Raw genomic sequence first — 21,394 nt, 5'->3', positions numbered from 1 at the left:
GGTGCATCGATTCAATATGCATGAATCTAAAATCATAAAATTGGATAAAAGACACAAAATGTTGGTTGATAGAACCGATTTAGAAGCAGCCCTGGTTCTGCTACGTTACAGGTTCAAATGGACTTGGTCATTGACCAATAGTGAATAAATCATCTCAAAGGCTTTTACATGTTTTATCATTTTCTATTTGCAATGTGTGCTGCCTAATCCTTTTGATTGGAATAGGGATTGACTTTTGATTAAGGAGAGTGTGACCTCAAAGACAAAGAGCCCCCCTAATGTCAAATCTGTGCCCTACACTTTGTAGTTTGAGTATCTCAAGTCAAAAACTCATTCAAATCAACACAAATGAATGATTCTACCATTATAACGTTGGAAAATCCGCATCTGATCTCTTTAACCTTATTCACAGCCAAACACCATGAATTGCACTTTGACTAAAAACACGTTTATTTGTCGGTACAAAAAGCATAACTTCATCGCACAGTATAAAAACAACAGGACCCACAAATGTGACTAAGTGCAACAGCAGAGCAGCGGGTTTGCCAAATGCTTTTATTTTCGTAAATCTCCTCCAACATCTTTTCATTAAATATTCATTATATCGCTAACAGAAAAATACTCTGCGTTAATGGGCACAGCTGAAGTCGACTTTATTAAAATGAATGAGCGCTGATGTGCGACACCCACACAACAAGCTAACAGGTTTAACACACGTCCCCTCGGTCTTTCATTGCAACAGCAAACGCGTTCTCAGATCATCCCTTTGTTTTGTCAGTGTACCGTCTTGGCAGTCTTGCCCCCCCCCTCATAAAACAGTATAATGCTGACCACCGCTGCTAAAAGAGGGACCATCCATCAAAAGCAGCAAGGTGCATTGCACAACCTCCGCCCCCCCCCCGCCCACGGTCATTTCGCACCGTGCCTGAAAATGACTACGAAAGGCAGCTTCTCGCCAGCGTGAAGGGAACCATCAGACCCGGATTTCAGGACATGGCGTTCTAAATCTTTTCTGATGGGTTACAAATTTTATTTCAATTAGTTTTCATTTGTGTTGTTGTGAGGTGGGTTTGCGGGTCTCGCCCTCTGTCCAGATCAAGGCGACCTGTCGTTAAGTTCAGTGTCTCATCTGCTTTAGCGGAGTGGATTAGAACCACGTGTGTGTGTGTGACCTGGTGAGCTCGCCTCCTGCAGGGTCACTACTCGGGGCCCGAAAAAGATCCTCCTCACCCCTGCTCCCCTTTTCACAATTTGAGACCCTTTTGTCCTCCTGTCCCCTTTAATGGCCGCCACTGCTGCTGTCCACGTACAGACAGTGTGGCCCTGTGCGTTCCATAAGGCACGGCACGCATTCTCAACCACGCTCGGCGTCTCGCCAAACCTCAAGTGCCTTTTTCGCTGCTACATCTTTGGTGCTAATGGAATGGTGCTAAATGGAAACACCTATTCCATCGTGAGTTATTCCACGTATGGCAGCTGGGCTGAATGGTGGACACCGCAGGGGGAATGGTACAAAGTCGGGACGCACAGTGACTGTCTGCCCCTCGCAGGTCTTTGGCTCTAATACCAGATTAGGCGAAGCAGATTGTGCGACGCGAGGACGAAGGTTAATCCGGGAGGAATCTCGATTCGGGCTCTCGGCGAGGGAAACGAGGGCTCGTAGTCCAGTGTTTGGGTCGTTAACTTGACTCAGGTTATCATGTCGAATCCTCCCGCCCCACCCGTCTCTTGATTGACAGCCGTTGCCGGGCCATGCCAGCAAATGCCAACGGCTTGTTGATGGATGGCACCTGCTTCTCCTCTGAGGAAATCAATAGAAGCACGTAGCTGGGGAGGGACGATGGCTGAGTGAGAGAGAGAGCGTCACCAACCATCTGTGTACGGAGGGGCACTGCCAAGCGTCAGTCCCTTTCTTTTTTATGCCAGCCATCATCAAGACACACAATGTCTCCAAATTAAACATGTTAGCTCCTTTCAGCCGCAGCATCCGGTGTTCAAAGCGCTCACATCGCGCCGTCTCGCTGCACTAAAGGCTCTAACGTTAGTGAGTGATTGTCACCATCCAATAGTTTTCTTTAAACTATTTTTCCTGTGTCTTGCACGGACTTCATTATTACTATAACCACACGTGACACCCTGCAAAGGCAAAGGTTTCGAGGTCAAATAGCAACAGTCGCGCAGCCTCAGAGAGCACATGGGCCGCGCGCGGGGGGGGCCGGCATAGCTACAATCTTAGTGGTGCACGAGCGTCGTTACCGGAGCTCGACCTGAGCCGTCTGCCGGTCTCTATCCGATCTACCACCGAAAGGTTCTTATTTCACTGGAACTCTCTGGCCCACGAAGGAGGCCGGCGGGATCTCCTGGCAGGCGCCGACGCGGCGATGGACCTCCAGGGCGGGGCTCCGGTGGGCCGCCGCCGCGCTGGTGGCGTCGGTGTGCGTGCCGACCCACTGCAGCACGCGGGCGGAGGGCCGGTGGTAAAGGGCCAGCTGCCTGGAGCTGTAGCCGCACAGGCCGATCCCCACGGCCCCCAGGAGCATAGCCAGGCCCGGCATGCTCCTCTCAGCTGGGGGGGTCACAGACACATGGTGGTAGGCCTGCGTCTGGAAGGAGACGGATGCAACGTGAGCGTGTAGGAGAGATCAGAGCAGCCTGGAAGTGACACGTTCCCAGCAAACAACGGCCTGTTAAAGAGTAATGGTTTGTTTATGCGCTAAACGTGTGCATGGGTGCTGATCTGTTTGGGCTTCAAAACGTTTGTTCGCATCGTCTGACTGACTGCCGCAGTTTGTAGCTCAGACTGCCCTCAATCCCCCGGAGATTAAAAACTCATCTTCTCTCATTTACCAAGTCGCAGCCTCTCTCTCTCTCTGACAAACGGAAGGCTCGCCTATTCTGCGATACGGGCAATTTCCTCAGTGGGGCCGTGGCAAATATAGAGCTGTAGCTGTAGGAGCGAATAGTTAGGAAGCCATTCCCGTAGCTCACTCACCCAGTTGCCATCCTCTTTGACAACGCAATGGACTGTGGAACAAACGCATGTTTGAGGATGATGTGTGTGTGTGTGCTGGTACTGTATTTCATCATCCCAGCCATTTTTTATTGTTTTAAAAGGTCTTCAGAACAAAAACAAGTTGCTTTATGCAGCCGCTCGACCCTTGTTCACCTCTACATCAAAGTATCATCGAAAGATCCAAACGAGTGTCACTTAATTATTTTTAATTAAAAAATGACATTTGAATTTGTTCAAAGCCCGCCGACACCCACCTGCAGCAGCCGGATGTATCCCGGAGTCAGTCTCGGCACTCTGAAGAACATCTCTGGAGCGGTCCGCGAGGGTCCCCCTGTTGAATCAGTAAAAAAAAAAAGGGGCCAAAGGGCCAGCTGAGTGTCTGCTCTCTCCTTCCTGGACTCCCAGGACGGGACAGCCGGCGACAAGCGGGCCAGTTGGGGTCGGCGCTTCGACCTGTGCTTCGGCTATCTGGGGCAGGACGGGCCAGCCCGGCCCTTATAGAGACGCCTCCCTGTCCCTGCGCAGCAGGTTACCTGCTGGCGGGGGTTCCTAATGGGATTACAGGAGCCGGCACACGGGGGCCAATAAGTCCGTCCCAACAGGAGGGAGCTTGAGGCTCACTTTGATATCTCAGGATAGCGACTTTTAGTGGAATCCCATTCAAGTTAGTTTTATTCTTGGTTTATAATGTATGCGGAATTGTTTCTAGTGCATAAGTTTATCCCATTGAAACATAAAATCGTTCAAATTGAGGTACATTGTTTGGAAGTAGACAACGAGATAATAAGGAGGTTTTTGAATTCTTCTCTCCAGCTAAATCATACAAGTAGTGTCAAGTATAATTGACCTTTGAACTTGGCAAAAACGGACAGACGTCCGTCATTTAAAATCGGATCCATGTGAATCTGCCGAGTGGTTTGATTTGAATGTCCTTCTGGTTGATGTTGAGAATGGCTTCTCCCGCCACGTCAGCCGATTTCTTTACTCTTTAATATCCCTCCTAGCCTTGGGGTCCCGGACTCCGTCGAGTGAGGTCCCATAATAAAAGGTAGCTGTGCTGATAACGTCTCCCTCGCTGGAAGAGAGCAGCCAGCAATGACCTTCCTCTCATCTCCGGTAACAGGACTCTGCCTCCCAGCTCATGCGTCCATGAATACCGGCAAACTCTGGCATTAATGCCGCAAAGTCACGCTGCCACTGAAACTCGCGACGCCTACTGGGTTTTAGGCAAAAAAAGGAAACCACTGAAAACGGCGTGAAGCCGTGAATTATTAAAAAGATATATCTCGTCCACATGCTACGGTAGCATTGACCATGTTCATCATCTTGCTATTGGCTCTGAGAGCGGTTGCGTGCCAGACAGATACACAAGGAGCCTCGGCAGGAGCCACACTACTCATAGCGTTGTGACTGTCTCCCAATTACAACAATATTCATTCATCTCGTGTGGGACGTCAATTTCTGTACAAAACGTCGAGATAATCGGCTGGTTATGGAGACGCTTTTAGCCGTCGCCGGTGCTCGGGGGGAGGAACGGGATCACCAAGTCGAACGGGAACACTTCAGTCTCGATCAAAATTGCCGCCGAACACGACACCTCGGCATCCTCAAGAGCCGCTGACACGGCGAAAAGAAAAAGTCCATTCGTCTCCGTCTGCGCATAAACACGTCTCTTTGCGCTCATTGTCTCCTCCGACCAACGGCTGCACGACGTGGCCCCCGAGCTTCCAGCAGACGGCGCCCTGTGCGTCCACAGATGGCCGACCGCACGCACTAATTGTTCACCGCTATAATCCCATTTGGTGAAAGACAAGAGTCTTCTTCTGGAGCCGCCACGTGGCAGACAATGTCACCCGGGTCATCATTCCGAGATAACGCTCTGCCCTCTTCCTGAACTCGTCCCGCGGCCCCGACTCGCAGGGAAATGCATTAGAATAGATTACCTGAGACGTTGGCAGGTACTGTGAAAGGTTAAGCTAATGACTCCCCGGGCGGTGCATCAACAGGCTGCTATATTGAGCGCGCGGTTAGATAAGGGCAACAACAACAACAACAACAAGTGGGTGGGCGGGATCATAATAACGGTACTCGTGATCTCCAAGTGGAACCAGAGTGTCATCTCTTTTGTGTGTTAATCCGCATTCTTGAGAAAAGGCCGTGAAGTGGTCATAAAGGGATTGGTGGTGAGGGTACGATAGATTAAATTATGGAGCTGTCAACAAAAATGTCACATCCTCTGCAAAAAAAAGCTGCAGCTCTTGCAGAGCTTCTGTGGCAGTTCTCTGGCTGTTGATAATATATGTAATGTAAATAATCACAGTATTAACTGCTTTTGTTCTCGTGCAATATAAGATGTAAAAATGGTTAAATTGGGTATAAAAAATGTAATACAAATATTTCATTCAGCTTCACTTCAGGTCAAAGATTGAAGAAGCGATGGAGCACAATGGAGATAATGCGTGAGCGCAGCCCCTGTGGCGGCGTGACTCACCAGCTGGCGGGCGCTTCCGAGGAAGCCTCCTCGTCTCCCTGCATGGGGAGAACGTGTGCGATCCAGTATCGGAACAGGGAAACCACCGCGGCCGTTTCTCCTGAAACGCAAAAGAGACAGAGAGCAACGTTTCGTTCAGAGCACCAGAGGAACTGAGGAGGCTCTTGTTGCCGTATCTTTGGTGAGAACAATGCCCCAAAAAAGTCCCCCACCCAAGATTTTCCTTTTACTTATTCCTGAAGGCCGCAGAATTAAATTGTGGGTTCCGTGAAGTGTTTATCAAGGTGGATGTTGAATCAAAAATATCGAAACCTTTGAAAAGAAACGTCACACTGCAGCGAATCGTCGAATGTAGCGAGAACGCCGGTGCCCTTCAACTAAAATTGAATTGATTTATTTTCATTCACGTTTTCTTCACAATGAAGTGAATCAAAGCATGACTCATACAGCGTCGGGGGGGGGGTAGGCGAGAGGGGCTGAGAAGCTTTCAGGCGGCTGATGAGCAGGTGCATAAAGAGCAATACTGCTGGCAGAAAACCAGGTTTTTTAATGTATTAACTATTTATATGGTGTCTCTGGGACAAGCAGAATCAAGCCAGCCTGAATCTTTTCAAAACATTTTTAGAACATGTATATTTAGACTTTTCTTTCCATGACATATTTCACCCCAATACATTTTTCAACAATATTGTTTGACTTTTTCCTCCAAGATATTTTCAGTACTAATGTGTTGACTTTCTTTTTAAACTATTTTTTTTAAGAATAAGCCGGTGACCTGATTCTCCTCACTAGTCTCTCTTTACCTCTCCTCCCCACACATAAACACTCCCGCTGATCCTATTACGCAGCCAGCCTGCCCACCATGCAAACACGCGGCACAGACTCACGTGCACGGCCGAAAAACGAGGCTAAAAAGAGGTAAAGTACGGGCACGTATGCACCTGGGGCAGAGCCCAGCGAACGCACGGCGGCATGGACGGACGGACGGGGATGGAAGCGGGACACGAGCACGGAGCGGCGCTAAGAACGCGCCGAGTCGCCTTTCCGTGACCCCTCCCCCGCTGGATTGGAATTCTGGGATGTTTCGGGAGCGCTGACCTGAGGGCAGAGGAGAGGTGCCGAGGAGCTCCACCAGGGCCTTTTCCAGGTCGTGCGGCTGTCGCCGCTGAACCAGGGCCTTGAGGGCGTAGAGCTGCTGGAGGGCGGAGGGGGGGCAGCATCCGCCGGCCACGCGGCTCAAAAGGTTGTTCACGGTCCCGCACAGGAGGGGGCGCTGGTCCGAGCGCAAAGAGGCTGCAGAGGCACGGAAGAAGTGAGAGGGGGTCAATTTTTAAAAAAAGCATTGACGTCACGGTTTTAGAATCTTTCTGTAATCATTTCAGTCCCAGAAACAAAGCTGTAAGCTTCATAGTTTGCACCAGATGATCACAGTTGATGGCCTCCATCATCATAGCATAATTTTACAAATATCAAAATTCAACCAATACTTTGCAGTGAGAATGTACGAAACTGGCTGATCCTAAAAAGCAGACCTCGCTCTCATAAATACTTACGATCTGACATATAGGTTTCCATTGTTGTCCTCAGGAAGTCTGACACCTCAGCGGCTCTCGTCTCGTTATCTTCCTCCTCCTCCTCCTCCTCCTCCTCCTCAGCCTTCCGGTAGGTGAACTCCAGTGCAGCGGCCCGCGGCATCAGACCCATGGCGAGCAGCTTCTCTTTGTGCCGTTTCTTCTTCAGCTTCCTCTTCTTGTTCCTGCTCATGTTCTCCCCGCCCTCGTCCTCGGGGGCCCGACTCCGACCCGGGCCGGACTCACTCACGCCGGCTGCTCCGTCCTTGCCGGAGTCCTGGTGTCGGTCCGGTTTCCTTTTCCTTCTCTTCCTTCTTCTTTTCGGTTCTTCTTCCTCCTCTTTATCTTGGACTGGTTCCTCATCGCTATCACGGTCTGTTATCCTGTCTGCAGGCAAACGGATCAAACAACTCTGGATTAGTTTGTTTTCTTTAATTGTTGAGTTGAACTAATCCATTGCTGTGCTAAGAGATGGCGGGCTTCCTTCCATCCAATCACTGCACCAGCTGATCCCACTAATTAAGTCTTTAAAAATGATTGCATTCTAATCAGCTGGTGTGCTCACTGATTGGAAATAAAACCTTGCACAATCCTTGACCTCATATGGAGCAAAAGCATTAAACCAAAAGGTGGTTAACAAGGGAACAATAGCATCAGTACAACGTATGTGCAGGGTTACGTGGTGCCTCTTGAGCGAGTCGCAGACAAAATCCTCCATTGAGTCTTTCTAATTCTCTCTGCATGTGCTGATTGTGACCAGTTCTCTCATTCATATTCCAGCACTCTGATGAAAGACCAAATAACAACGGGCCAGACGAGACGCTTGTGCATTAGCTTTTTCATGCTGACAAAGACAAAAGTAGCACAACAATAAATGTTGCCACTGTGTTAGATCTTTCTCTCCAGTCGTGTCTTATAACTTAAGACCCCGTTCACACGATGGGAAAACGCATATGTTTTCATGCGTTTTGGCCTTTCATTTACACAAAAACGGAGGTTTTGTCACAGAAAACGATCATTTCTAAAAACTCCGGCCAAAGTGGAGATTTCTGAAAACTCTGTTTTTGTGTTTGCGTGTGAACTAGGCCAAACAGAGTTTTAGGTTGTCAAACGTCGCACAGTATGCGACTAAAAATGCTTCACGTCATGTGAGCGTCCTATGTTTACAGTTAGAAAAAAAAGGAAGTTGATCGTGTTTTTCGTAGTTGTTGTTGGTTTTGAGAATTCTGATTGGTTTGCATGTCTTTATCCTTCTCGTTACACTGTCGACTACAGGTTTGGCATAGTTATGATGGCGCCCGGGGGCCGTATTTATGCGGGTTCATATAAACAAACTTTTTTGAAAACGACCATGTGTGTACGACGTTATTTTTGAAAACGGAGGGGCAGAAATATTTGTTTCTGTAAATACCCGGCTATGTGTAAATGTGGCCTCAAATTGAAGGACTGAACTGTGATCCCACACAGAAGCTGCGCTCTTGCCGGGCGAGCTGCTTCTTCCGCCCCTGCCCTCCGCTTTGCAACCCAAGAGGTGTTAAGAGGTCCGAGAAACCAGCTCTGATAGAATCCTCAGTGGCCCTCTGTGAGTAGCGAACTGGCCCCCGGCCAAAGACGGTGGAAGTGCAGCCGCAAACGATTTCGAAGAGACGGACACCTTTACTGACGACAGTCTGAGGATCAATGAAGCGAAAGGTGGACATTTTCATTGATTATTCAACCGATGTGCCGTCTGAACTGCACGGTTCTATTCGCTGCAGAAAACTGAACCAACCTATCCTGTATCAATGTGTGTTTAAGCCTAAATGCACTTCTTTCAACTGCCGTTTCTGTCACAATGTCGGGAAATTAGACAAAGACTGAATATGAGGACGACATGAACTGTTTTGCCATCGATAGGAACACTGGACCAACTCAGACTTACGTTAGGCAGACGAGTGCATTTAATCAAACTTATTCTAGTGGTCCCACTAAGTCTCAACCAACACACTGGTTGTATTTTGTTGACGTAGAGCTGTGGCCTGTCCGGTAAATGAAGGTATGCATTGAGGAAGATGATGAGTATGGAGACCCGCCTGGACTCCCGTCACAGAACCTGCGGATGGACCGCAGACCAAATAAGCGGCCGTTAAATTATGTATTCAACTGCAGCTTGGATAGATTGCTCTGTTTACTTTGACAAACAACACCGATTAAAGTGAAAATAGCGGAGGCTCCAACACCATCGGTGATGCATTCAAGTTCAGAAAGACAATCGATCATCGCGGTTTGTCTTTGTTAAGTTGAGTGGATTTAACACATGATGGAGCGAGGCTGCAGAAAGCCCACGCAGTAAATCTCTCTGGTGCACAGTACATTGCCTTACCAGCTGGGTCGTCTGCACTATTTACGCTTTCTAACTGGGGGAGTGTGACGGATTTCTCTGAATCTGTCTTGTGGTCAGCGGGGGGAGGCAGGACTGTGTACATCCGCCTGCCTGGATTGGCAGCGATCGGCTTCCTTCCTGCATCTCCTGAGACAGAAAACAAAAGAAGTAAGCCTCAATGCATATGTAAGAGGAGCGGAGGGATGTTCTGGCACGGCATGTATGACTGTGGATTTGTTAATGTGTATATTGCAATACCAAAAGTTAAACTGAACTCACCAGTGGCCGTCTCCGGTTGAGAGGCTTTTCCTTTCACGTGGGGTTTTCTGGAAAGAGCATCTACTGTGCCTGGTGGGCTCAGTTCCTTCTCCCGTTTGGGAGGGGCAGGGTACAGCTTTTGGAAGACTTTTGATTGAAACACTAAGGGACATGAGAAAAAGTGACACAAAACAGAGACAACCACCTGTTAACCTAATATTATTTTAAATGTCATGCTGATTGGCATATGAATGAAATGTAGTCAAGGGTTCATAACTATGCAAATCTATTTTTGATGAACTCAATTAACGTTAAAAACTGCTATTATAAAGGTACTAGTGATATTCGTAATACTAACAGTTATAACATATTTCCATTACAACTGATAAAACTACGGATTTAGTAAATATTTGTTTAACTAAGTTCAGCACAAAGGTAAAACATCACCAGAAGTCTTACAGATCTGAATGGGGAAAAGAAAGGCTCTCGTATTCTGCCGTTGACACAATAACCTTGTATTTGGTATCGGTGTTGAAGTTTAACTGTAGCGATAATGTGACAGTAGAGCACGTGCATTTGTTTACAAGGCAAGAGCCCACTTAACGCGATACTTGGGCCGCTAACGTTAGCTCCATTAGCTAGCTGCTCACACGTCTAAGTTTAACTATATGAGCGGAATAATGTTCTCGACGACGCAGTTGGTGCTCACCTTCTTCCCTGCGTGCCATTGTGACGTGTATGTCTGCGTGGAGGCGAATAGGACGGAAATGTAACGCAACATGTGTCTGTAGCTAATCCAGCTAGCACGCTAGCTGAGGTAGCTATCCAGTCGGCTAAAGTTAGCTTCTAGAATTAGCTCGATTCATGACGGATTCACAGCATCAGACACCGGTGATATAATCGAAGTTGCTCGGCGGGCTGCGTTTATATAGCTAAATAAATAGCCCGTGTTTACCACACTTTAAAAAAAGTAAGTCTGCTACGGTTGTCAAAATAGGTACGATGCTCCGACCGCTCCAGCTGCGCTCCTCCCCTTCGAGGGACCACAGAGCGGTCGTGGTGACCGACCCTCCGTCCGGTTCCCATTCATACTTTCATCGATTTCACGTATCCACAGTTGCCATAAAATACGTGTACCGTATATCTTTTATATCAATGCATAACTCGAATCTGTCGAATCCATTCTTCACATCGGCATATACAGCAGACGTTAATTTTTGCGGAAAGTTTCCATTGACAACTTTCTTTTCATGAAGTGCGATAAACGAGCCCAGAGCTCCCCGTGTGTTCGAGTCCTGTAATAACAGCACGTTGGGGGCGGGGGCGGGGGCGGGGGAGGGGGGGGGGGGGCGCACACCGAGCCAGCGGGAGGATGGAGAAGAAGCGAGGTGAGAATACTAAGCAGCCTCCTCATGGCTCAGCATCAGCACCGGAATGAGGTAGGATTTGCGCACCCTCCAAACTTCGCTTGGGACCTCAGCATGTGAACGGGCTCTGCAGGAGGAGGATCCACCTAGGATGTCAGCTCTGAAGAAGGTAACCCCCCCCCCTAACCTCTCCCTATCTCCATCTCATATTCATCTATGAGCAGGTGTTAACTCCTAACATAGAACACATGCATTAACGTGGTGTGCAGCTGTGTGAAATGGGTGTGTTAAAGCAGTTTGGGTGCATGACTTTCTTAATTGGTTCTGACTTTTGGACAATTGGCTTTTTAGAAATGTAAGAACCTTTCATAATTGTAACTATATTAATTACAAAAATGCTAATTTATTTAAATAAATAAAATATGACAACATATCTGCATCACTTGGATGCACAATCATTTTGCTTCGGATGGGAACCATTTCAGGCAGAAAAAAAAGCCCAACTTCTCAACTGCATGTTATGTTGGATTTGTTCTCTCCTCGACTCCTTCCTTTTGTTCACTGTCACGTATTCTTGCATGTGCAATGCGGACTGTCGTCTCTTAGAGTGTATTATGGCTTTGGTTGACTGTATCTGAGTTCGAACCAAGCACCGGCGGTCCTGAATGAGAGCGGAGCGCCAGCGAGATGAAGGAAAGAGGGCTTCGGATGATCTCTCGGTTTTGAAAGAATCAGGAAACTAAACACAGACCTGCACAAACATGTTACATAATACCTGGATGGGAAAAAGGCACATGAACAATTCACAAGCCCTCTCATATATAAAGCGCTGAGACTTGTGACTGGGAAATTATTACTGCTTCTATTCTTGTGGATGTTGCACTATTAGAAAAGTTGCTGGTTGGTTTAAAAATCGTCCCTGTCAGTTCTACAATCATTGCGTGGTTTAAAATTCAGTGCAGTCGCAAGTTTAGACGTCCGAGCTCCGATAGATCGCCGTGAGTGAGCGACAGAAAACGAAGGGCTGCCGAAACCGCAGCACAGTCCTCCTCAGTACTCGGCACACGCTGCCAGTGACAAAGTGCCGGCTGCCAGGACTCACGTAGTCAGACGTCATAATCACAGAGGTGCTAAAAATAGGGGAACATGTTCATTGCAATGCTTTAGGAGCTCATTGGAGTTACTGCTGTTTGTCCTGGCAGAAGTTCTGCTAAGATCCCCCCGGGGGATGTGGCGCTGCTACCCTGCTCAATAATACAAAACCTCTTTATTTTTAGACAGTAGTGGCTTTTTCTCAATGACACGCAGCCGCTTGGGTGAAACTTGGACCGGACTCCATTTTCCACCATAGCAACAAGCATGTTTTATTTTTTCCCCCCATATCCATTCATAAGTAAGGCAGCGAGAAATGTGCTGTAATGCCGTGGCAGCTCAACATAATGACTTTGAAGCAACAAGGGGGGTAATTGACAGTATCTCTGTGCGTGTTGCCTGATGGGTTTACTTGTAAAATATTCTTAGCTTGTCTGTACTGAAGAAAAAAGTGGGAGTGTTAAATATACATCAGCTCTGTAAGTCCTCATGTGACTGAAAAATAATTGACCAGCTTTAGGGACGAGGCACTTTTCCCCTCATCCACATCACTCCCTGTGCTTTCCACCAGAGATGCACCGGTACCGGTGCACATGAATACAAGCGTTTAACTCAAGCCCCATGTTGCCTGACACACGAGTGAATGAACACCGGCGCTTTCACTCGGTGGAGGCATTCAGTCTTTCGATTACACTCGGTGCCTCCAGGTACTGCGTCCCTACTCCGAACCAGTCATAAGAGATGGCGAAATCTTGTCGCATCCTACGAGGCAATTTCTTGGCTTAGGAAGAAGAGAGCCTTATTAAAAGCATCAAAAGAATGAAGGAACCACCCCAAAAAAACTAATTGGAAACTGACACCATTTCTCCCCAGAAGCTGTTTGTAATTGAAAGTAGCTCATTTCAAGAGATTTCCAAAGCGGCAGTCAAATTGCTCTTGTGCATGAGCACGCAAACACACACACACACGCGGCTACACAAACAGACGCGCCCCGAGTTGTCAATGGACTTGAAGTAGTCGGCAGTGACACGAAAAGGCTTTCATAATCTGTTTGAAGATGCAGGGAGAACTCCAAACGCTACATTTCTGCGTGTGGGCTAAAAAGTAAAGGTTGAAACACGCACACACAGACACACACATCTGTAATAGCTTGGCTTCAGGGGATGGATGGATCAAGCTTTTTGAATCTCATAATGCAAGTGTGTGATCTGTATAGTAGTTTGTGTGTGTGTGTGTGTGTGTGTGTGTGTATACCTGGCCACCAACTCCACTCAGCCAATCACCTTTTGTGCTGCGCTGTGCACAGATGTTTCAGACCAGCAGGTGTCATTGCACGTCCTCCCAGTGTTACGGTTACACTGTAAACCCGAATAAGTTACCAGAACTCAAAAAAATTGAGGCAATCGATTGCCTCAATTTTTTTGAGTTGATCAACTTAAAAGTCAACATTTTCCAGAACTTAAAAGGTTGGATTACTTGATACTTGTACCTTTTGATAACAGTTTAATTAAAGTGTTCCATTTAGCTCAACTCAAATATTTGCAGTTAATATGACTTAGTTTTCTGTTAAGGCAACTCAATTATTTTCAGTTATTATTACTTAAAATGTCTAGTTTTCAAACTAATACGAATAAGTTCACAGAACTTAAAAAAATAAGTACACAACCACACCATTTCATGTTAACCAAACTCAATTTTTATTAGTTTGTGTTGTCATTGTTTTAAGTACACATTAGTCAAAAATGTTGCATGTGTTTACTTAAAAACCTGTCACTCGAAACTTAATATTTTTGAGGCAATCGATTGCCTCAAATACATTGAGTTCCACAAACTCATGAACACTTGCTATTGAACCGTATTTTCTTACCCACTCCCTTTTAGCACACAGCGGTATTAAAATGAAATAGAAAAATAAATCAACATTTATAAAATCAACAGAGACATATGCACTGGTCTGTTCAATATAAAGAGCTCAAATAAATTGTAATCAAAGTAATCAGAACAAATAAATACCAATGAAATTATTTTTCGTTACAGCTAAAAAAGAAAACTGTGCTTTTGGCTAATTCCTGAGTAATGCCGTGGTCACACCAAACATGACGCAAATTATTTGCGCGACAAGATTACATGCAAAATGCATGCATAAGGCAACAGGGCAGCAATTTGGATGAAATTACAAAAACTCTATAGAACATTTCCCCTTAAACTTTGAACTAGCCTTTTATAAAGCTTTCCCTGCAGCCTTCTTTCAGATGAGTTTCTGCATCAAGTCATTCTTGAGGGTCTGCAACTTGGGTGACAGTTTACCACTTTCTAGACCAAGTAGAATTTTTTCAGTGAATTCAAGAGTGTTGGTCAGTTCTTTGGGGTAGCTGAGGTGTAGTGCATAGATCAGTCCAAAGATTACCAGGAAGGCATCGCCAAGTCGGGGGAGGCTGACCATGGCATCACTTTCAATGATGACAGAGATTCTCACAGGGTTGTAGTGAACTGGACTTGTGTCATGGTCACTGATGACAGTAAGGAGGCCCACTGCAACACCGTCAAGCTCTGGCTCATCAGACTAGTCCTGAATGAATGAAAAAGAGATACTAATCACAAACTAACACATGGAACAGAACAGATTACATATAATGTATCTTCCTTTAACCAAGTCCCATTGACGACCTATACCCCTTTTACAAGGGAGATCTTGGTCTTATTTCAAGAGGTGAAAAGCATAAGATCCATATTCTGCACACACAAATCTGCCAAATTACCAGAGAATCTAAGTGGTGTAAGAGACTGAAACCAAGTTAAAAGGACATTTACAGGAACAGGTTTTACTGAACATCTTATCACTTGCCAATACAGTTCCTTTGTAGTGAAGAGAAAGAAAACAGATCATACACAAACTGTACTAAACAAAGAAGTCCTAAAAGATAATAGTATTTTTGATAAACTATTTACATAATACACAGTATGATTTGTTAGTGACTTAAGGAGACTCACTGTGCAGGTTCTGAAAAATCCAGAAGCATCCTCGCACAGATACACAGGAAGGGCGTGGAGAACAGTAGTGCGCTTGGTGTGGATGTCATGGATTTCCTATTCAGATAAAAACAGAATTGTACCTACTGATTTTAAACAGTCCAAACAAAACGCATGTCCACAAATAACCTATTCACATTATTAATGCAATCAAACAAATGGCAAACACAAAGTGGACTAATTGCAAAATACACAAAACTCATTAGTCATAGAACCTATGAAGTGTGTAATAATTTATTTACCTGTTCATTGTGGATTTTTAAAATTTCAAATAGAGCCTCTGCTGTCTTCCCAGTTTTTGATGCCTTCTGTCTGAATAAGGTCATCAGTCGAGGAAGATGGCGGTCAAGCTCAGCATAGAATGTGTTGGAGAGGTTCTGATTCGTAATCCGCTGGAACACTGCATACAACTACATTGAAATAACAGTAGGATGAGAATACAGCAACACTTATACAAAAACTGTAACATTTGAAGACTCTAGCACACATTCATAAAGCAGAAAATAGGGGCCAAATGAGTTAGAATCACAATAATTTTCACTTAAGAGAGCTGATCCATATTACCTCATTCTCTATTTTGAGAGCAGGCCAGAGCATCACTATAGTCTGTCGGCGTAGGGGAAATGTGGTCTCCATCATCTTTCTAATCAGGGGCAGGCTCTCCTCAGTCTTCGTGACTTCTTCAACAATTGTCTGCCTCAACTGCTCAAGGATTGAAGGATCCTTTCCTTGGGGAAAGTTGGGTAGGAAGTTGACTTCGGCTCGCTTGGGTCTTTTAATGTTGGAATGTGAAGATTCATTTTCAGGATTACTTCTACTTCTTTTTCCAGCATTAACAGTGACCTCCTGACATCCAGCCGTCTCATCTTGTTGCAACCTATAGTGTCTAAATAACTGTATTCTGGAGGTGAAAGAAGCTGCGCACAACTTACACTTCCAGATCATTTTGGAACCAGCAACCTAAAAGGCAAAGAAAAGAAATGACAAAGTTCAGACCACCATCTAAAAATTTAAAAACGGAATTATACTTAATATAATAACAAGTTAGTTACTAGTAGCTTACCAAAACATGATCAATGACTACAGCTAACACTGCCTTAAAATGACATGTTTTCAATTAGTTTTATACAACGTTTATAGATGGAAAGTTCCAGCTTTACACAAAAATGAATGAACAGAATGACTTGCAAAAAATTAATAGAAATGCCACAGAACTGCGAGTCACGACAAGCTTGATGCAGAAACACCTGGCGCTGCTCCTGGACCAGCCGAGAAGCACGGGAGGCCGTTTTTTTTTAACTAGCTAGCTAGATTGTTTGACTGAAAAGCGGTTTCAAGCACGCACCGTTAACTTATGTTAGCTAGCGTAGGTTCGTTAGCCGCCCTTTTCTCAGTTGAACAAGCTAGCTAGCTAGTGGAATACTATCCCCGTGCTCCTCGGCTGGTCCGAGATGCACAGTCAAGTAACGTTAGTTAGCGTAGTATGTTCGTTAGCCAGAGTGCGTTAGCACGTACGTTAGCGCACACGTTTGCGAGTTCAAACCAGCAACCGCTGAAGTAGAGACACACACAGGCAGAGAAGACTAAGTCCCAGTGAATGGAGCAGAAGTAACTAACGTTAGTAATGTCACTCGTACGACAAAGTCTGGAAAATTATTTAAATTAAATTGTTTTACGTTTGAGGATTGGCAACTGGCTGATTGTAACATAATTTAACTTCACACATTACATATATCAACTTATATATATAAACACCTATGATTTCACTCACCTTGAAAACAGTCTGAGCCGATGATGCTACCGAACCCTGGTCCGAAAAGGCTCAAGGACGGAAAGGAAGTCAACTTCGCCCGCCAACCCCATAATGCACTTTGATAACGGTCGCGACTACTTCCTTAATCAATTTGACTTAAAATACACTACTAGCGTGTTAATTCAATTGAATTAATTTTCAGATTAGCGTTTTATTTGTCGTAGATATGTTACTAACTAGTAATGTTGTGTTATCATGACAACTTGAATACTTTGTTATACTGACAGAATAATATCCTAAAATAACAAACAAGTAAAAGCACATTTTACAGCGTGCTCACTGCTCAGAATTTAAAACGAGCTTCCCTAGAGAGAACATGGACTAGTGTAGGAAGTCAGTTTGAGCTTTAAAATGATCCCTGCAAGCAAAATGAATATATAGGCTACATTAAACTGATGACAATAAAAATGAATACATTTTGTCTTCCATTAATGTCTAATGCATTTCAGACCATTTGCCCCAATCAAATTGTTACTGTTTTAATAAGCTATGATTGAAATGTATTTTTTAATGATCGATGTTACTTATTTTGTGAAGCACTTTGTGAGATTTGATTGTATTTTAGCATGTGCTATATAAATTAGGTTTTTTTTTTAATCATCCCTATTTGAAAAAATAGAAATAACAGGACTTTATCATTCTTAGTATGACACTTCTTAATTCTATTAAGTTGTACTTAAGTTATATTTTTAAGTTTTTGTTAAATAGTTCCATTAAATCAAAAAGTATTAGTTAAAATTACTCAAAAAAGAAGAACATGTTACACCAACATGACATAATTAAGTTAGTAGAACTTTTTCAAAAATTTGAGTATACACTACTTAATCTATTTAATTACTTTGGACGTTCGGGTTTACAGTGTACCGCAATGGCTGCCACGCAGCCTCAAGTCAGATGCAAGTCATTACAAGGCGCATTAACAAGCCGGCCCGTCGTCTGTAACCTTTCCTCTCTGCTCTAATTGCACGGTCAAAAATATGATCCCCTTAGTTGGTCTAATTGTTATTTATGAGGATTTTACCGGGCGGCCTTAGTCAGCCGGACAAAGTCCTGTCAGAGTTCCCCCCTCCAGACCCAGGTAAAGGCTGGTTTTGGTCTCCCTCTGGTGGATCTGGGAGAGGTTGGCCTCGCACGCACCTGTCTCAGCTCTGCAATCACGCACCTGCACCGGAGCCACAATCACCAGGGTATAAGAGGGAGAGCCTGACAACCGGCCGACGTCGGATCGTTACTCACGTCACGTATGTCGACCTCAGTCTTCGCGAGTCTCAGTGACCATCACCCAGTCAAGCCGAGAGCTGGCTGTTGTTCTCTTTTCATTCAGTGTTAATCCTGTTACTTACCCCTTGTCTCACCTCCTCGGTTACAGTGACACCGGTCTGGATTCCTGCACGTGGGAGGAGCACTGGGCACCGCGCACTGTCGAGGAGATCATCACCCGGGACCCCATCCTTCATCTGCACTCCTCACGCCCGCTCCTGCTGCACCTCCACAGTCGTGTCGATTAATAAACTGTTAAATTCACTCTCCTCCTGACGGCTGTGTCTGTCTGTTCTGCGTTTGGGTCCAGCCAAGTCCCCCACCTGACAAGTCCATTTCCATCATGACAAGGAGTCAGGACGGCCCGTGCGTCCTTTCAGGTGTGCGCCTTTTGAAAAGAAACCATGCAAGCTAAAATCATAGCTTGGTCTGAAAATGTTTGCAAAAGTGCCCCCGTCGAAGTTCAGCCCTGATTCAAGTGGAAGACCTCGCACGACTCCTGGTAGAGTACAAGTCCTAATACCATTATCGTTGGCGAGAGGCCCGGCGCTTTTACAACCGAGACTTTACTCTCTCCTTCGAACGGAAGCAGTGAACTTGAATATATTAGCTCAATGAAGAAGCCCGCTCCAGTGAAGGACATTTAACATTTGATTAATCTCCAGATTGTGAATTAGTGCTTAATAATCCCAATGTATTCAAGCTGTTTAAGATTGAGAATATTCCTTATAGTACATCCTTGTTTCTGTTGTTCAGCAGATGCATTGCTTGCCTTGATGCATGAGCATTTAGGTGAGGGGGGGGGGGGGGGGGGGGGGTTCTAGTTAAATATCAGCTTCACTTTTTCCTTATATGAGGGACACTTTCCCACACAGACATACTTACGAGCTTCAGGAAGCCCCCAGCTTGTGGATTTCTCCTACTCAATTGCATCCTATCGAAAGGTGCCTCCAACAATTTCCGTGTGAAAACCGCATCTCGCGCTCCATCCACGCCACCACACGTGCCGCGGCTACAAGAGGCAGCGGACAGGAAGATCCTTCAGGGCCGCGTTGGAGTGACTCTACTTCCCGTCCATTCCCCTCTGTAACGTCTCCTCTGTCCCCAAGAGCGTCACTCCGGCCCTCGGCACCGGGCGCCCGGATATCCCATCATACACGGGCGTAATTGGCTGTTCCCAGCAGTAATGGTGTTGTCCACGTGGCCGCTGGGTCGACCTGAAACACCACACGGACACGAGGCGTTCCTGCCAGCTGCTCTACGCCGCGGTAAAACTCAAATAATCCTGCAGGGGCATTAAATCAACCTGGCGCATCGGAGCTAGAATTGTTTTTGAGGCATTTGCACCAGGTGGACGGGGAGGGGAGGGGGGGGGTGTTCTCACCCGGCTGTACTAGAACGACAAGAAATGAGCGGCAGTTTGTGTAACGGTTGAATCAGAGAACCAATTTCTGATGATGAGACTGGCCCCATTACACAGTAGATAAAAACGACCTGCGCGGAGGGAGGGAGGGGGGGGAGTAATCAGTTCTTTAGTGTTCGCCGTCATTTCCAGAGAGAAGGTTTGCTCGCGGACTGAAATGGTTTGTGATTCACCTGCGCCGCCCCGTCCGATTGTCAGTTAATGAGCCGGCGTTTGTTTCTGTCCTCGGGCCTCGGGAGTCTTTGTGTCTCCCTCTCGGGCACGCTGGTGACGTAGAGCTTGGCTCTGTGTAAAGAGGTGGCTCAGCTTTGTCAGACATAGTAAAGATATATTTGAACTAATAATGACCATCATTCATATGGCTGTTTTGTTTTAGTAGAGTGCGACTCTACTAAAGTAGTGACTTCAGTAGCTCATCCGTCTCATTTGGATCTCTGGAGTTACTTTAGTGTCTGAAGTTGGTGCCGTGGTTTGATGCCACACTAGTGTAGAATAATACAGACTAATACGCACACAAAAATGCACCCTGTACCTGAAAATGTGCTTGATTGTATAGCGTGATGACCGCAGTAGTAAACTTTAGAGTAATGTCACAGGGTGACAACATGGAGGGGAGGATGAAGTCCTTCTTCTGACATCCTCAGGCTTAAAAGACCACCGGCCTTGATGGAAGAGCTCGTGGTAAACCGCTACGACGTTGTCCAAAGGAGCCTGTCCGTCACTCGCCGACTCGGCGGTTTGAAGACACATTTACAACATTTGACCTATTGATTCGCTTTGCAGAATATTTATTGTGTTGAATTTCAATTGACTGAAATAAACCCCCTTTGAGAAACTGTTAGGTTGGATTTCCTATTTAATGGGTGATGAAAACGTATTGGGTTCTTTTCATGCGATAAAAGCTTTTTTATTTCAAGAACGGCTGGTTAAATACAATCATATTTAACCAGTTAGTTTGTGAGAAAACAAATCTGTACAAAGTATCAGTTTTGCATCTCCTCCGATTTCTGTCTTGTTAAAACGCTGTGAATCCTCTTTTGTGCTCGTTCCGAGATAAGCGTGAAAAGACAAACAGACGGATGCATTTTCTCATGTGAAATTAGAAGCTTTGCCTCTGGACTCGGATCCCTTTCAAAGTGTAAATGAGAGGCAGCTCTGAAACGCTGAAGAGTTTCCACACTCCTCCGCTGCACGTCTCTGCCAGCCAGCATCAATTCTGACTTACATCATGCAGCGGTTTGAGCCGCTAGACGTCAGTCACTGAAGCTCCTCGCTCTTCTCTGTGCACAGATATCTGCTTCTACACACCGAGGTTCTCCTTACGTTTGGTTCTTGAATAGCATTCATATATTAGCAATGACAGTGGAACACTATTTACGGTCGGATGTCATGTTCCTCTGAGGTCTTTTTAAAAATGTTTTAGCAAACAAAACATTTGTATGAAGAAGATTTAACCCGAAATATGCAGACAATAATATGAGACGTATGAAATGGATGTTAGTATTTTGTGTGCAAGTATATTCACACTGTATTTAAATGGCTCGGAGTGACGCGGCGATTGATTTCATTCCGTGTCACTAATGACACAAGGCTGTTGAGAATGAAGCTTCGCCACTCACAGGACGGAGCACAAAGCCTTATGAACAGGTGGTGTACATCACGCTGAAAAAGCGCAGGAGTCACAGGATAAAGGAGATGTAAGGAAGTGTTAATA

General features: G+C 45.6%; 1 protein-coding gene and 2 long non-coding RNA genes across 3 annotated transcripts; 1 reads left to right on the top strand and 2 right to left on the bottom strand.

The window, feature by feature from the left end:
- Positions 1-541: 541 nt before the first annotated feature.
- On the bottom strand, positions 542-10,982 carry erich1 (glutamate rich 1). The gene is made up of 8 exons (XM_040199943.2): positions 10,405-10,982; positions 9,717-9,857; positions 9,438-9,584; positions 7,058-7,462; positions 6,603-6,797; positions 5,505-5,604; positions 3,268-3,344; positions 542-2,603 (listed from the first exon to the last, which is right to left on the bottom strand). The coding sequence occupies exons 1-8, from the start codon at positions 10,421-10,423 to the stop codon at positions 2,563-2,565; spliced, it is 1,125 nt and encodes a 374-aa protein (XP_040055877.2). The 5' UTR covers positions 10,424-10,982; the 3' UTR covers positions 542-2,562.
- Positions 10,983-13,827: 2,845 nt separating this feature from the next.
- On the bottom strand, positions 13,828-17,600 carry LOC120828507 (uncharacterized). Its single transcript, XR_013452770.1, has 4 exons — positions 16,956-17,600; positions 15,427-16,144; positions 15,146-15,241; positions 13,828-14,723 (listed from the first exon to the last, which is right to left on the bottom strand). It is a non-coding gene; the product is annotated as an uncharacterized LOC120828507 (long non-coding RNA).
- Positions 17,601-18,053: 453 nt separating this feature from the next.
- On the top strand, positions 18,054-18,521 carry LOC120832308 (uncharacterized). The gene is made up of 2 exons (XR_013452666.1): positions 18,054-18,238; positions 18,367-18,521. It is a non-coding gene; the product is annotated as an uncharacterized LOC120832308 (long non-coding RNA).
- The last annotated feature ends 2,873 nt before the right edge of the window (positions 18,522-21,394 follow it).

This window comes from Gasterosteus aculeatus, chromosome 15 (assembly GCF_964276395.1).
Source record: "Gasterosteus aculeatus chromosome 15, fGasAcu3.hap1.1, whole genome shotgun sequence".
In the NCBI taxonomy this organism is placed as follows: domain Eukaryota; kingdom Metazoa; phylum Chordata; class Actinopteri; order Perciformes; family Gasterosteidae; genus Gasterosteus; species Gasterosteus aculeatus.
This window is presented reverse-complemented; position numbering and strand designations above follow the sequence as displayed.